Source organism: Pseudorasbora parva, chromosome 9 (assembly GCF_024679245.1).
Source record: "Pseudorasbora parva isolate DD20220531a chromosome 9, ASM2467924v1, whole genome shotgun sequence".
Classification (NCBI taxonomy): Eukaryota; Metazoa; Chordata; class Actinopteri; order Cypriniformes; family Gobionidae; genus Pseudorasbora; species Pseudorasbora parva.
In genome coordinates, this window is record NC_090180.1 from 5,267,559 (window position 1) to 5,285,814 (window position 18,256).

General features: G+C 37.9%; 1 protein-coding gene across 2 annotated transcripts in view; it reads right to left on the bottom strand.

The window, feature by feature from the left end:
- Positions 1-18,256, bottom strand: part of cacnb2b (calcium channel, voltage-dependent, beta 2b) — a 52,705-nt gene that overhangs the window by 25,969 nt on the left and 8,480 nt on the right. The window contains exons 1-2 of one of the 2 annotated variants that reach the window (XM_067453598.1): positions 13,121-13,540; positions 1,482-1,559 (exon numbers count right to left, since the gene is read on the bottom strand). In XM_067453598.1, the coding sequence (XP_067309699.1) occupies positions 1,482-1,559; positions 13,121-13,138 (96 nt within the window). In that variant the 5' untranslated portion in view covers positions 13,139-13,540. Of the gene's footprint in view, positions 1-1,481; positions 1,560-13,120; positions 13,541-18,256 lie in introns of those variants that run through there. The other variant, XM_067453597.1, reaches the window with a different exon arrangement.

Consider the following 18,256-nt stretch of genomic DNA (forward strand, 5'->3'; position numbering starts at 1 on the left):
CTATAAATGTTGTTATTTAATGTCATTGATATATGTTACTATATTTCTGTACTCCCTCTGTGGTAAAGAGATGAATTGCACCCATTTTGAGGATTTCCTGTTGGTAGCCATCTTAAACAGGAAGAAGAAGAAGAAGAAGGAAGTGGCAATGATGTTAATGCGCGAAATCGATGCAAATCGCCAAAAAAGGAAGGAAGAAGAAGAAGTAGTAGTGATGTGGCAATGGGAGAGGGAAGGGAGTTTTTTTCTTCCTACATTTTACTACACTGTTTACATGATTCACAGTGTTGTCTTTGTTTTCACCTTTTGTTACAATACAATTTACAAGTCAAGCTTAAACTGGTTCATAGTGTCAAAGATGCTCAAAGATAAGCCTGCAAGCATGTGGTGGGCCGCATTCAAGGCCTGCACTGGGATAAACAAGGCATGAGTGGAATGGATCAACAGCTTTCAAAGGATTCTGAAATTCATCTGATTCGTGAGTAACCATGAGTGAACTTATTTCGAAGAAATGCTGTTGAGAATTTTGGCTTTGATCAAAGCATGATACAAGAAGCTGATGCTTATGTGTATATTGTGGCCCTAAGGATATCTGGATACTTGCTTATTTGAGGATGAGTAAATCATGGGCTAATTTTCATTTTTGGTTGAACTATCCTTTTAAACCTATAAAACAAATTTAAATACGAAAGGATGTCATTTTTTTCATTTATTTTTGTGAATGTCTTAAGAAAATCTGGAATGAATAAAAACATTTCATTGAAGGATTACTTGAGCCTTACTGTAGGTCACAATACATTTACTTTTATCTCTTTAAAAAAACAATGCTCCAATGCCAATGTATTTAAGCCATAACAAAATAATAAATAAATCAAACAAAATATGAATCTGAATATATTATAGTATCATTTGGTATTTAATTTAAAAGGAAGTGAAATGTCAACACAATTGCAGTCTGGCTGTTTATAGCCTGGTTTAAAAAGCTGAATCTCTGTGGGAGATGGCGGTCTGAAGCAGGACGTGATGCTGTCTGCTCAGTACCTTAATTAAAAAGGTCCTCAGGGAGCTCACTCGCACAGGCAGGGGGTTTCATTCAAGCCTAGCAAAAGTGGACTCTGTAAAGAGCCGATGATAAAACACCAAGCATTTGCCGTTGCTCATTCACAATTTCCTTGGATGCTTCTAATCATTTTTTGGACTGTGTAAGAAAACAGGAGAAGTGATGATTGTTGCCATCGTTTGTCAGTTGCGTGTAGACCACTGATTTTGTGGAGTACGAAATTTACCATTGAAGTACTGTTTCAACCAGGACATTTGGTAATTAGCTTTTCGACACAGCTACCTTGTAACTTTGTCAGAGGGAAAAGAGCCGTGCAAAATTTATGAGCACATCTAAAACCGTGATATATTTCGGTCCTTGTGGCCAACGTCACTGGTAGCAGGAAATGTGCAGCCGAGAGAATTATGGAGTTGCAATGTACCTTGGCCTTCTCGAGCTGGACTTGGGCATTCTTCTCCTTCTCCTCAGTGGCCCCTGAGTCCTGACGGTCCGCCGAACCCTACCACAGTCAAACAAGAGCAAGAACTAGCATCATTATTATTATTACACAGACTCGCTCTCTTTAACAAGACATAACTCTCCATTCTGTCTCATTCTGAGCACTTGCCTATGCACAGAGTCGAATGTAACACTCAGAAAAACAGAATTATGCTGAAATTATGCCTATGCTGTCTTTGATGATAAAATAATAAAATGAGGCACATGCTCAGATATGTTATTTTCAATAGAGATCACTCCGCTATCTAATGACAGTGCCATCAAAGTCACAAATGATCCCAAGCTTTCTCCTTCAGGGCTCCTTCATTAAATTTTATTAGCAACTCCTCACAAAGGGCACTGTTCAAAGTCAATGTCAGACCATAAGATATCAAAGTAAAACCGTTTAGCTCTGTCAGATTGAGCTTGTGAATTGATATGAGCATAACACTCCTTCTAATATATGGCAAAGTGCTACCACAAAACAAAGACTATGTTTATAAAATTCTATAAAATAATGTTCATAATGTTTTCAATCCAGTGATGTGAAAAGCAGTTATGATATTAAATATTTTATAAGTCTTGCTGACCACATGGAAGGGTTTGAGATTACATAATATACTACATGGCCTCTTCATGACCTTTTGATGAAAAAAGCTGTAGAAATGTGAATTCATCACATCGCAAAAAAAAAAACCTGTTAAAGGTTTCTGTTTTTGAGGACTCCTACAATAGGTTTACATGCATCAAAGTAAAAAAAAAATTCTACACTGATACAGCAATCAGGCATAACATTATGACCATTGACAGGTGACATGAATTACACTGATTTTCTCTTCATCACGGCTCATGTTAGTGGCTGGGATATATTAGGCAGCAAGTGAACATTTTGTCCTAAAAAGTTGATGTGTAAGAAGCAGGAAAAATGGGATAGTGTAAGGATTTGAGCGAGTCTGACAAGGGCCAAATTGTGATGGCTTGACGACTGGGTCAGAGCATCTCCAAAACTGCAGCTCTTGTGGGCTGTTCCCGGTCTGCAGTGGTCAGTATCTATCAAAAGTGCTCCAAGGAAGGAACAGTGGAGAACCGGCCACAGGGTCATGGACGGCCAAGGCTCACTGATGAACGTGGGGAGTGAAGGCTGGCCCGTGTTGTCCGATCAGACAGATGAGCTACTGTAGCTCAAATTGCTCAAGAAGTTAATGCTGGTTCTGATAGAAAGGTGTCAGAATTCACAGAGCATCACAGTTTGTTGCGTATGGGACTGTAAAATCGCAGACCAGTCAGGGTGTCCATGCTGACCCCTGGCCACCGCCGAAAGCGCCAACAGTGGCACGTGAGCATCAGAACTGACCCACGGAGAAATGAAAGAAGGTGGTCTGGTCTGATGAATCACGTTTTCTTTTACATCACGTGGGTGGCCGGGTGTGTGTGTCACTTACCTGGGGAACACATGGCACCAGGATGCACTATGGGAAGAAGGCAAGCCGTCAGAGGCAGTGTGAAGCTTTGAACTATGTTATTCTGGGAAACCTTGTGTCTGACAATCCAAGTGGATGTTACTTTGACACATACCACCTACATAAGCATTGCTGCAGACCATGCACACCTTCAGAGGTCTAGTGGAGTCCATGCCTTGACAGGTCAGGGCTGTTTTGGCAGAAAAATGGAACCAACACAATATAAGAAAGGTGGTCATAATGTTATGTCTGATCAGTGTACGTTGCACATCACCTCTATCTCACAGTGTTGAAACGGTTCAGTCAAGAATCTAGTCTCTCATTACCCCTCCTTTCTGAGAGCCTACTCTTGTAGGTCAGGTAATCTGATTGGTCAGATAGTCCAGTCTGTTGATTGGTTGGCCTCTTACAGCCTGTGCCAGAAACAAAATGCCCATTACCAAATCTGAATTTCAGCTCCAGAAACTTCCTCTGCACTTGTATTCACAGTGATATGAACAGTAATGAGTCCTCATCCTTTGTATGAGCATGCAAAGGTGATTTGCTTTCGCAGAGCAGAAAACATGTAGAAAACACAAACCAAACTCTTCCAGGCCTCAGCTACAACTGAAGTGTTTGAGGGCGGGTCAATGTAGAGCAGCCAATGAAGACCATAGGCTAGATTGATACAATTTGTTTTTACAATCTTGCGTGGCTTTGTGCAGGAAGTATGACTCGCATTACTGACGACACTTTCAGGCATTCAAAAGGCTATATTACACACTACATGAAAGCTAATATTCGAAAAAGCAATAGGGGCACTTCAATTTTTCCTGGCCTGTTTCTTGCATTCTTCTTGTCCCTAATCATTATTTATATTATGACTATATAAATGTTCAATTTAGCATATTATGTCACTAGATATGTGCAGTTTAAATTTACATTTCTAGTGTAACATCTCAATTTAAGTTGAAAAATGTTTCACAAAGTCAGCAAAAGTCATGAGGACTGAAATGCACCCTCACTCTAACACACTCTCCCAAAGGCACACCTACACATGCTCACATGCACACTAACACGCTGACAGTAATGGCACAGTGACAAGCCCCTCGAGAGACACTGGTGCTACGCAGTCTGACAACATCATATTGACCTTAATATAAGGCTGATAACCTTGCTGACAAGACAAGCACTACTGGTCACCAGCATATGCCATTTGATTTGGGTGCTGGAGTGCTGATAAACAGAATATCTGAAAAAACATCCCTTTACCAGCTAGACCAGCACCAAATCAGCTTGGAAATTCATGCTTTTGAGATCAAAAAGGCAAAATGAGACTGCACATGAAATTATCACATCAAAGCAAAATTTGAATTAATATTGCAAATGGTGTAAGTGTTTCATAAAGTCTGTCAAGAGCATCAATGTGAGCTTGAATGTCATTATTAATGAATATTGTGCTCACGAGTGTTTAAAACAAACAGACTTGGATAAACTGACTCAAGGGCATGCAGCAAACACATGAGCATAACGTAATTTGTGCTAGAAGAAATTAGGCTAATTAACAGAGAAGGTGGTGAAATGAGATTGAGAAAAGGAGTGAATAAAACAAGGAATTGAGGAGACGGGGATAATTGGGTTCCCATAGGCACAGTCATGTAGAGGTGCTCGCTTTTGTTTACTCATGTCCGCCATAGACATCTGTTCACTCAGTGCCGTCTCTCCTGCAAGTCAATGTCACGGAGAGAGCAGTACAAAACGCTGCTGAATTATTAACCAATGCCACGCTCACCAAGATGCTCTTCCAACCACAGGGTTTATTGGGGATTCGGATCATTTATAGGCCTTACATGTATTAATGTGTGATGCCTCTCCATAATCCTAAAAAGGAGTAGCTGATCTGACTGTCTCTCCCCATTCTTTCCTGCATTGTTCAAAGTACTGCCATGTTATGCAAATAAATGACAGGCAACTGCAGAGAAATTAAATGTAGCATTGTTTTTGTCACAAGAACATTTTTGGAGATCAAACTCTAGGGGCCCAAAACATACACCCTGTGCAATGTGGTGTTTTTGCAGTTTCAGGCCGACACGGTTATCATTTTAACGCCCATTAACTGGTCTAAATACGAGGTGTGTTCAGGCGCATTTTTGGTGCAATGCTATTTTGAGGCAACTGAAAACGACTGAGCAATTGACCAACAAAAACCGGGTCTTAAGTCAATAGTGCAGTATTTTTTTGTGTTATTTAAAGGGCACATTAGTAATCTGTGCCTATATGCGTGTGCACAATGCGCTTGTAACACACAAACATGCCAAATATTAAAAATAAAAAGATTATTATTGTGTACATAAAAATAAAATGTCTACATGTCATAATGGATAGTCATTGCATGTATCAAAATGACCTATTTGCAGTATTGTCCACTTATTTAACCAATCATGGCAATAAATACAGGTATATAAACTGGCTCGACAGATGGGGGTGTCTTCATTCCACCATGTAAATAACGAATCCACTATGGTGCGAGTGCATTAGTGATGTTACGTTCGTGAACGAATCGTTCTTTTAGAACTAATCTTTTAGGTGAACGAATACGCCCTTTACTGACCGAGAGGCTTTGAGTCTGACTCTGAACGAGAAATCTTGTTTGTGAATGAATTGGTACATGTCGTTCGTTCGTAACCGAAATGAACCAGTTGTTGAAGGATACTGATACCGAACAGCTCGGTTCGTGGAGGTCGCATTTTTGCAGCAAAGAAAGAAATGCACACTTTACCACTGTAATGAAAACAGTGTAATAATGCGGGTTGATGGTTAAATGATTACTACAGAGTAAAGTAAAGTGTGTTTGTTTTTTATTTTTATGTTTGAACCGTTTTCTTTATTACGTTTGAGTCATGTCATGCACTTCTCTGAAAACTGTAACCCTTAGGACAAACCCTTAGACCGGGCGCCAGGCAAACTGATTTTCCCCTTGTTAAACTAGCAAAAGTGGATTCGGACACTTCCTAAATGCACTTGCGCCATTGCGCTTTAGACCATGCACTTAGATCAATAAAATAGGGCCCTAGACTTCAGTGTCTCTTTATCTTCATAGGTTCATTATAGATGGCCCTGTGAGTGATTGACTTAGTTCAATGAAACCCAAATTAAGAAACAACAAAGTGAGTGACAGCTAGCCAAATTTGAATTCCCTGATCTGACCTACAGTAGATATTCCTCTTTGGAGAACTATTGGTTGCTAATAAACAAATCAAACTATGGTATATTGAACAAAGAGAGCAGGCTCATTTTAATGTTTTATTTTAATGCATTATCTTTGCCATACTGCTTTGAATAAACTGTAAAGTGACAGACTGCAAAGTCTTCAAAAGCTGACTAGGCCAATCCTGATTTTGTGTTTTGGATGATTTTCCAACTGCATCACCCAATTAGGCTTTAGCTTCAGCTCATGCACAGATGGTTAGACAATCTCTTTAAGAAGTGTCTAGAATATTGTAAATTATACAGTTCTTATTAATGCTTCAAAACACACCTACACTAGCAATATGATCTACTGCCAATATGATATTGTTACAGTGGAATGATGTACTCACTTCTCAGGAAGACCTGCATTCCCAGAAAAATTCCATGATTATTTTTCACAGGGCAAGAATGGGTAATTATAATAATGCTCAATAAAAATAGAAAATCTGTGAACTACTTTTCCCACACCACTCTAATATAAAGAAAAGGTATAAAAAAGTTCAGACCAGAAAGAAAGTGTATAATTTGTTGACAAATATTCACAGATTGCAATAAAAAGTATGTCGGTAGTTTTAAGGCAATATCAAAAAATGTCAAGTGCTGCTAAGTGTTTTTTAATTAGTGGGTCAGGTGGTCTTATGTAAAGACCTACTTCTCCTTTTATAATACTGGACTGACAGAACAGGCTTGACAGTCATGTTTGCAGATTGTAACATTTTCGAAGCCAGTCAGTCACTGCATTATATCTTAAATTATATTGTTTTTAACATATTTATTTGTCCGCAGTGTTTGTACACATTACACAACCATTGTGGTAAAAATCCCCCCACTCCATTTGTTATTTTCCCCATAAATCTGAAACAGTAGCTGCGTCCCAATTCAGAGGCTGCATCCTTCAAAAGGCATAATTGAAGGCCAATTGCGTGCGTTACAGCGCCACCATGAAGGCTGTCCCCAATTCGAAGGCTACTTCAAATGTGGCCTTCAAATGCGTCCTTCATTTCCCGAAAAATGAAGAAAACCTCAGATGGATCCTTCGATGCATAGCTTGCCTTCATTTTGCGCCAGAGAAAATGTGGAATTACACTTTTAATCGTAACTTACTCTAATGATACTAATGCTGTTTTCAGACAGTTTAATATAAAGTACAGGAGTGCTAGGCAGTATAACGGTACCGGTGTTTCCCTTGATTATATACCAGTGTATGTTGCTTAAATAATGTTTGGCAGGCGGCACAGTTTGAGAGGGGTCGCCTTTCACAGTTGTACTGTAGTGAGGACAATGCTGAGATCGCATTAGGCCAACACCCCATGGCTGAATCTGTAATTGCCCCCTACACCCTCATTCACTATTCCCACTAATATAGTTCACTTGAGGGAGTGAATGAAAACGAGTGTGTGAAGTCGGACAGCCGTCGACTGTATCCGTTGTGGACCTACACTCATTATTGCGGTGCAACGTGCTACTGAATAAGTGCATTTGGTAACGTCCACTATGGACAAATGGTAAATTGACTGCATTTATATAGTGCTTTAAACAGACCTATGGCCATCTAAAGCACTTTACATCTTGCCTCACATTCACTCATTCATTCATACATGGTTTCACCGATGGAACCTATGGTTTCGGACACCACTACAAATGGCTGTACCTTCAAATGATGGCTTTTTTGAGGGTATAGGGGGCGATTTCAGATTCAGCCCTTGATTACAGCGGAGAATTCGAACAGCACGCGGCGCTGTTTTTTTTTATTTTTTTATGGACATATATTCCAGTGCTGTAAACATGGACCATCAGCATGTATGCTACATAGTCTTCTTAAATGCAAACAAGGGCCGATACATCTGACGACCACGGTGGATTATTCTGCTACACCCAAGACAATGATGTAAGTAACAAAGGGTTACAAAAACAAAAACAATTCAAAGTAGAAAGAGCAAAAAAGTAAATTTGTGTTAAACTTACGTGTAATTTGTTCAGAGACTGTAGTGATTTTAAATGTAATGAAAATATCCGTAGACCTTGTTCTTCTGCGTTTCTCCCTCTTTTTGGCAGTTTGTTATATAGGGTTGGATTTTTTAAATGCTTAAGGTGCCCTCAACTCTGTTTTTCTTCTCTCTTTCCGTGGTCATATTTTAATATTCATGTGTCTGTGTTGAAAGTTTGGTTTTTTATTGGTGGTTGTATCCACACAGCATCATTTTGTGGGGCTTTGCAAACCTGCATAAATTCTAGAGAAGAATGTTTATGTTTCTATAATATTCACTTATTATGACAGTAAATTAGGGCAGTCTAAGTCAATCTACTGCAGTATTACCTCTCTGAATCAGTAGATGTGGTTAACACCCGGTCATGCTGTATGGATTTAAAAAAAACAAAAAACGTCACACCATGAAAAAGTATAATTTTGAAAAACACAGTGATATAAATTTTTGGTCATTCTGTCCAGCACTAAAGTACAGTACAAACGTTATCCCTTCTCAACGGCAGCTGTCACAGTTGATAGGCGAAAATAAAAATCTTCCGTAGGCTAGACCGCCCCATTTAACAAAGCTCTTTCTGACACTTGCCTTCGAAGTCTTGGTGCTTTTCCACTTCATGGTACAGTTCGGTACTCAAAAAGAATTGTCACTACCATTATATGCTTTTGTGACAGTGATATAGCGGTTGAGACCCTAAACACATTGCTAAATACAAGATTATATATTAAGATTACTATTGCTAACATATATATATTGATGATCCATAATATTAACATAACAAAATGTCATAGTTGTTAGGGGCCCACCCCTTGGATCTGTGACCGTGCTACACCCCTGAATATGTGATTTCTTTCCATGCTTTCCCTATTCAAGTTAACTTTGTATGTTTTTGTCATAACCTTAATAGTTACAATAAGCCGCAAAAATACATTTGTTTAATACTCACGCGACACGCAGTCTGACAGACAGCTTTCTGTGCATGTGAGAGTTGAGAAAACCATTCATCAGAAGTTTAAACTGATATGGTTTTTCAACGCATGCAAATAATACAAATTTAGGTTAATGAAGAACTGCAATGTCGTGTGAAATTATAATAAAAACTAAACATATTGGTTAGTTTTTGGCAAAGTATGCAAGGCACGAGCTGTAACGCACAGAACTTTTCTGGATAGGGGGTGGAGAGCTCATTTGCATTTAAAGACACATGCACGAAAATGACATGTTTTTGATTCCACTCAAAATGGGCATTTATTCAAGTATAGGTCTCACTCTCTGCAGGTTAGTAATAGGAGTTAGCATAGCAGTGGGCGAGGCCATAAACGGAAGGCTGTTTTCCGTTACCGTACCTGATTTGGCCAGGTCACAGTGTGGGCAGGGTTTATGGGTGGGGTCGGGTGAAGGGGATCATTTTCATTGTGTGATTTATAAACACCCATCAGTTTTAATACACCCACAAATATAGAAACCTCCACTTTTGTTCCGCAGAGACCTCATACTCCATTTATTTACACAGCGTGGTATAATAAATGATCTGTGGGGTATTTTGAGCTGAAGCTTTACGGACACATTCTGGGGACACCTGAGACTTATATTTAATCTCGTAAAAAGGGCCATAATAAAGGTCCCCTTTAAAGGAAATTCAGTGATTTTCTGAATTGCACATAGTCAAACATGACAAAAAAAATGAGTCCAAACACACTGCTGCAGCAAAGTATAGCTGAAAATATAGATTGAAGGAAAGATTACCGATTATTGCCTCGTTTTATATGAATATTCTTAATTTCCAAACAAGAGTATGACACCTATTTTTTTTTGTTTTTTTACGTTAGTTAAAGCTATAGCTAATTCAATTAGATGAAACATTACATTTAAAACATATACCATAAACGTAATTCGGATTGATGATATTATGAAATACAAGTGAGGCAAAATTATTTATCAATGCATCAGAGAAGTGTGTGTGCGTGTGTGTCTGCATTAAAAGCTGTAAGGTAAAGAGGCGAGAACAGAGGTTGCTATGGAAACCTCAAGAAAAGGAAATGTGCTGGCTATGCAGTAAATTTCTTATGAGGTATATGACTTCTAAATTCTAGGTTTCCCATTAAAGTACAATAAGTAATGAAAAAGTAATAGTTGTAGTTTTTTTTTTAATTCATACACACAACTACATTTATTGTTTTTTTTATTTTTACAATTAGGATAGTTAAAAGATTATGATTTAATAGACACGAGTTTGTCACAGAATCACTGTATTTTTAGTCTAGTGCTATAATGGTTTGAGTCCTGGGCCGCACTCCAACATCCACCTACTGCAACCTGTGTGACTCCTGCTACCGCACCACAGAACATGTCAGAAGATTTGGGTCAGATCCATTTAGTGAGTCAGCACCTTTCACTTCAACGCTGGGAGTCTAGCAGGAGCCACAAAGTTAGTGAAAAATATTCTCTCTGAAAAAAATGACTTCAGACAGTAGCACTACATGATGCTTTTATACAGTGTGATACAAAAAGTGAGCGTTTAATTAACTAGATTTGAGGCTAAGTTTGGCCTGAGGTAAATGTATGGGTGAGGACAAATCCGGATGGTGGAGCAGCACACTTTCTTATTCAAAACCTTCTCCTAATCTAATTAAGACTATAAGATTAAGATTTCCTGACTTTTGCTAAATGAGCTCTGGCAGGTCGCCCAGGTATTCAACTGCTCTCTGTATGCATGGCTATGCCAAATGTCACTGTTTGTACACTATAAACTAATGACTGTATAGATTTTTTTTGTGGTCAATTTATACTTGTGATGTTTAAGCTATCATCTATAAATAGAGAGATATATATGCAAGCACTAAATGTTATATCAATTTTATAATTCTGCTAGAAGTGGCACCTCTCCACTTTAAATAAGGCACAGGATATCATAATACATAAAAGCTCTGCTATTAACTGGCTGGTCTCTATGTTAAATAATTATCACAAATTTATCAGTTCTAATAATTTTGAATTAAGAATTATCAGTTTTAATTATCAGTTTGATAATTTAAGTGTTTTGCCATAAAAACACTGCATATTCCCAAAGCACTGAATAACTCTCACTTCAAAGACAAACATATCAAATGTTACATAAAATAGGGACTCGCTCTAGGGGCTTTTTATTTTTTTACTCAATCCCTGAATAATTTCTTACCCTGGTAGACAAAAACAATGTATTTCAGCCTGTATTTTTATATTATCTCAACACTAGTTATAGTATATTGTATAATGTATAGCCAGTACAGATCGGCCGTTCTGTAGGCCTACTGAACACAAAAACCAGCACACTGAGAACTGTAGGAGAGATGTTGGGCCAAGCTACACTCATGGACAGTATGTCTCTCTTTCTGGCTGTTGCTCCTGGTCATGATTGCTTCTCTGTAAGGAGATTAAGATGGCATGCGTCAATCCAGGATTTGGAGAGAAAGAGACAAATAGAAACTCGACCTGTCCAGCAGACAACACTGCAGACAGAGACCGTTTCACACGTCCTCACCTGCAGCTACAAAACATGGACTTTGCTACTAAATTTAATTTTTTTTTTTTTTTTTTCTGACCGAGCTTCAATTTTTCTAATCAATCTTATGCTCACCTTGTCTGCATTTATTTGATAAAAATACAGAACAAATATTGGGAAATATTATCATTTAAATTAATGGTTTTCTATTTTTCTAAGCTGAGCCAGCCATTCCTCCAGGCTTCAGTGTTCATTATCTTTCAGAAATCATTCTAATATACTGTTTTGATATTCAGTTATTATTAACGATGCTGGAAACAACTGCGCTGCTTCATATTTTTTTTGGAACCTGTGATACTTTTTTTTTCAAGATTCATTGATGAATAAAAAGTTAAAAAATAATAACATGTATTCAAAATAGAAATATTTTCGAACAATCTTATCATTTTTTTTATCAATATAATACATCATTGCTAATTTCTTTCTCCAAAAAATAATTACTGACCCCAAACTTTTGAACGATCGTGTATATTGTTAAAAAAAAAAAGATTTCTATTTTAAATAAATGTTCTTTTCAAACTTTTTATTGATCAAAGGATCCTGAAAAAAGTATCACCGTTATTATGAAAAAATATTAAGCAGCACAACTGTTTCCAACATTAGTAATAATTAATTCAGCATATTATAATTTCTGACGGATCATGTAACACTGAAGACTGGGGGAATGGCTGATGAATATTCAGCTTTGCATCACAGGACTAAATTACATTTAAATGTATATTAAAATAGAAATCCATTATTTTAAATTGTAGTAATATTTCACAATATTACAGTTTTCTTAATGTATTTTTGTTCAAATAAATGCAGGCTTGATGAACATGAGACTTCTTTCAAAAAAATATTAAAAATAGTAGCCTAATGTCTCCAAACTACACACACAATGGTATATATGCATTAGAAACCAACAAAAGGAACTCGTTTTGCCAGGTCGAGTGTGTTTAGGTAGGACAACCAGTTATCCAGGTATTTCCCCCGAGAAATATACACACACCTGTTCTATATTTAGATGTCATTTGAGAAACAGCTGAGTTTTGTAATCCTGACAATTGGAAAAGGATTACGTTCATAACACTGCTCAGCACAATTCCATCACTTTCAGCATTGCAATGATTGCGCAATCACGTGGTGGAGGTTACATTTCAGGACAATTTGACTTTAGACAGCATAGGTAGAGCCCTCGCTCTTTACCTCAGTACTTCTGCACACGCAGTGTATCGTCCATAGTACATTAAAGCAATGCAGAGCAGCTCAAGCTCACATGGATTACAGCTGAAAGCAACAGATGGCACTCTCCTCGAATGGCACTCTCATGTCTAGCTCATCATCACTCCCTCACACACACATAAATGCACTAACACCGAAGATATTTTACCTTTTTCTTGGGTGGCATGCCCACTTGCTCGTTTTTCTTTTCGTTTCTCCACGATTAACAGCTTAAGTAGTGGTCAATGTTGTGTTCTCACAGCCGAGATTGACCAACGACTGAGAAATATCCATGCGCTATCCGCTTTAATCTGTTCCGTCCCAGGACAGCCCGCCAACTTTGTCAGATGAACCCTAAGCAGGTTTACGGCATGTTTTGCGCGTAGTGAAATTTATAACGTCGCGAGGCTCAGGTTTATGTGATAGTCGTCGCAAACGATGCTGACCGAAAGTCTCTCCATGAGTGGACACACAAGCAGAATGAGCGCTGAGTGGAGTTTGTTTGCCACACTGCTCCTCCACCCTCCCTCCCCGCCATGAAAGGGCTTTATTCCACATCGTGGCATCTGTTGCTCCGAGCACGAGCTGCAAACCCGCGAGATTAGCAAAACTGATATTCTGTATAAGGTAAGGACATCTCATAGACATGACGGTTTTTACGCAGAGATAATGATGTTTGCCAACCACAAATCACAACATTTCAACTAAACTTAATCTCACAGGCCTGTTGAGCCTACATTTAAAATGGGGTGAATTCAGGTTAACTAAATCATGTCAGATATGAGCCTTTCAAATAGTGTGGACATCAAGTCGCCATCTTTGACTAGTGAGGACTTAAAAAAGTGTCCCTCAAAAATAAAATGGTTTCAATAAGGCTAGCCTTCAGAATTAAATCCTTCGCACCTCCGAGCCCTACGCGGATAAAGATTCTACTTTATTTACTTAGTTTTGTATTATATAGATCAAACAAGATAGTCTTTGTACAAATTACTTATTTTTTCTTTTACTGTCTATGATTTTTTCTGTCTGTTGAAAGAGAATTTGCACACAAAGTAAACTTAAATTTAGCATTTCTCTATTCTTTTTTCTGTTTGAGCTGCAACTTAGTTACATTTACTCAAAATTTCTATAGCCTACAGGAGTTCCTAAACTAATCCGGTTGACTATGTTATACAGTTACTAATTTAAAGGTGCATTGTGTAGTATTTATGAGAAAACATTGATAGAAATGCAATATACCTAACTATGTTTTCAGTGGTGTATAAAGACTTTACATAATGTAGCGCTATGTTTTTTAAAATTATTATTAGATTGAGGCGTTTCATATACGTACACCGCGGGTCCCTTTGCAGTGAAATCGCCATTTTACGTCGCCATGTTTCTACAGTGGCCCTAAATGGACAAACTTCTCTACAGAGCGCTAGTCACTCTCTTCTCTCTCCGAGGACGATATTTTTGTCCTATGGAGAGGTGAGCAGTGGGTGATTGCAATTCACAACCTCACCACTAAATGCCACTGAAATTTACAAACTTAGCCTTTACGAATACATTGGCTGAGCTCAAAATTGCCTTCTAGAACACTACTTTTACTATTTCTGCCATTTATTCCGATTTCAGCACATGATTATTGATGTAACTTGCTTTCCTAAATTAATCAGATGAGGGAAATGACTAATCTATAGAAAAAGTTACTAATACATGATACTAATAATAATTCAGTCTGTCTGGAAACAGAATGATAAACAGTGAAAAAGCCCTTTGCTCTTGGACCGTAATATCAACACGTTTAGAACGGCGCTTGACCAATCAGATTTGACCAGAACTAACAGTTGTGTAAAACTGTTTATTGTACAAAAGTATCAAAATGTTCTTAAAATCAGATATTTTTTAAATTACCATAAACCACATGGGCCCAATAACATCCAAATTATTCACACAACAAAAAATGACAGAAAATTTTAAATGCATAAACAACAGCAGGAGTATGATTCACACACCAACACATGGGAGCAAACAAAACACGGCCAAATATTACATTAGCATTAGCCATTATACAGTGACAAGTGAATTTGCACCAAAATGCTGCCAGTCTGATTGGACACACACCTGTTGTAAATAATGTAGACTCTATTGTTTTTATATACAATCAATTATAATTACTATAGACTAACACTGTAGCCCACTAAAGACCACTACATCTTTCTAGATGACCTATATATGGCACTAATCAGATGACAGAGTATTAAAGGTGTACACCTGAGTGAGCGATGGGGATCCTGTGTGTGTGTAGAGAGAGAGAGAGAGAGAGAGAGAGAGAGAGAGAGAGAGAGAGAGAGAGAGAGAGAGAGAGAGAGAGAGAGAGAGAGAGAGAGAGAGAGAGAGAGAGAGAGAGAGAGAGAGAGAGAGGAAAGAAACACAATTTCAGGGAAAGAAACACAATTTCACCCTTGGTATGACCAAAATTGATCATGCCACCAACTACACATACCTCGGGTTGAAATTCAATACAAACGGAAACTTCAGCTTGGCCGTGAATGAACTGAAAGAGAAAGCAAGAAGGGCTTTTTATGCCATCAAAAAATCAATCCAATTTGAAATACCAATCAGAATCTGGCTCAAAATATTCCAATCCGTCATAGAACCTATTGCACTATATGGCAGTGAAGTGTGGGGTCCTCTCCTAAACCATGAGTTTGACAAATGGGACAAAAACCCAATAGAAACCCTGCATGCTGAGTTCTGTAAGAGTATCCTGAGAGTACAGAGGAACACGCCGAACAACGCATGCAGGGCCGAATTAGGCCAATACCCTTTACTAATGCACATTGAGAAACGAGCCATCAAATTTTGGAAACATCTAAAAATGAGTGACCCCAACTCTTACCATTTTAAAGCCCTTAAAAACCATGAAGTGAACGCTGAGAAGAGTCCCCTAATTCAGCTAGTCATGAGGCTGCAAAAACAAACTAACACGACTAACAATAATCAGCCTCAGGACACCGACACGCTCATCCACACAATCTGGCCCAACCAAATGATTAAAGCACAAAAAGAAAACTACCTGACCTATTGGACTGAAACAACACAAAAACAAAGTAAACTGGAAAGTTATTTGGCCCTAAACAGAAACTACACAACAGCAGAATACCTGAGCGCAGTGAAAGACAGTGAGCTCAGAAGAAGAATGACGAGGTACAGACTGAGCAATCACACACTGGCCGTAGAGACGGGCAGATACAGACAGAACTGGCTGCCCAGAGAGAGCCGCATCTGCCCGTACTGCACTGCTGGAGAAGTGGAGACAGAGACACACTTCCTCACCAGCTGCCCTAACTATGAACAAATCAGAAACACATTCTATCCTAAATTCGAAATACTTTGCCCTGACTTCATAAAATCAAACAATAAAACACAACTTCTACATGTATTAGGTGAACAAAGAGATTGTATCCTACTTGCAGCAAGATACATTAATGCCTGTCACAAAAAGAGGGAAGAGTCGACCAATCAGTGATGCGCACACACACACACACACACACACACACACACACACACACACACACACACACACACACACACACACACACACATTCAAAATTGTTCCTAGAATTCTAAATGTTTACAGATTGTTCAACTTATTACTATTATTATTATTTATTTTATTTTATATAAATCTTTATTTTATGTATGTATGTATATGCACATGTTTGTTAATGCTTTGGCAATACATTGAAACAATTGTCATGCCAATAAAGCACATTTGAATTGAGAGAGAGAGAGAGAGAGAGAGAAAGACTTCTAGGATGTGTATTTCTCTTCAGTGTTTGCATGTTTCTTTGCTTTGATAGAAGGACTCCAGATAGCATGCTATAAAGAAGTCAAATACAAAAACAATGGGAAAGCAACAACACAGATCTTGCAGGGAAAAAAGTGAGATCAGAGCCATAAATTCAAAACACTAAATACTGTGCTTCCAGTTATTATTTTGACATAATAGTATATTTGGATCATTGTGAATGGATTGCTATTTTAGATGCTATTTTGGATTTATCAAATATATCTGACAATTAAATAGTCATGAAAATAGTTCATTAAAATTAATGTTGAATTCTACAAAGAATTAATATTGATGCATTCTGTGTTCTTATAAAATATAAACTCATGCATAAATAATGAACAAATATTTAATTCAAATGCTTGATTCTTGAGTACTCACTGGAAGTTATTTCACCTGCTTCTTTTAATTTCTTTAGATTTTTACTTTTTTTGTCTAACCTACTAAAAATGACACAAATTGTGTTATTGTCTAAGTAGCCAATATGTTTCTCACTTTTAAATGTCATCAACCCACACAAGCAGTCGTGATCATGAGTACACAGATGCACTTTCTAAATTACTAGGTGACAAATGTTAGCGTGAGACACTACGTCAGCCGCGCTAACTGAATTCGACCATAAAAATGTCTGCTACATTTTCTAAGTATAGATTGCATTAGCCTACATTGAAATCCAAATAGGGACACAGCTCTTATGCCTGTTTCTAAAATTATTTTATAGACTTTGCACATTTAAACATACATAAATATTACACACAAACATGATATATTAATGGGAATGAACATGCTCTGATATGCATGTGAAAGCACATGCAGTTGGATTACGCTTTACACACACACAGAGAGAGAGAGAGAGTGAATCTATAAGCCTCTTACAGAGGGGTGTGTGTAGTGTAAAGCCACGCTCAGTAATACACTGCTCAGAAGGGCACAACTAGGCAGACATGCACTGCTGGAGTTCCAGCTTCAGCACCTCGCTCCTCTGGTCCATTCAACCTCACACACAAAAACACATCCAGCTGGAAGACAAACATCTGTCTGACCTTAAAATCACACCAGAAAGGATCTGCCTTTCGGTGGGACCCTCAAAGCCTAACCATAACCCACTGTTCCTTAGTTCTTGGTGACAAGTGACAGTTCATGCAAATCAATCACTCACCCTCTTAAACGGTTTGATTGTCTTCTTAAAAAAAGAAAAAGAAAAGAAAAAGCATGCGTTTTTTTTAACTGTTTCCATACAATGAAAGTTTGAGGTCTAAAAAATGCCAAAAAAAAGCATAGTTCATAAGATCATATGAACTTTCTGAGGGATTCAATTCGGTTGCTGACTTTAATGATAAATCAAATTTAGTACAGTACCAACTGGAATATCTGCCTCTTTTTTGTACCTAAAAATCTGATTGTCTACTTACAATACTCCAGTCTCTAGAAGAGCTTAATTTGTGTTTCTGGGAGTTTTTTTTTTCCCTC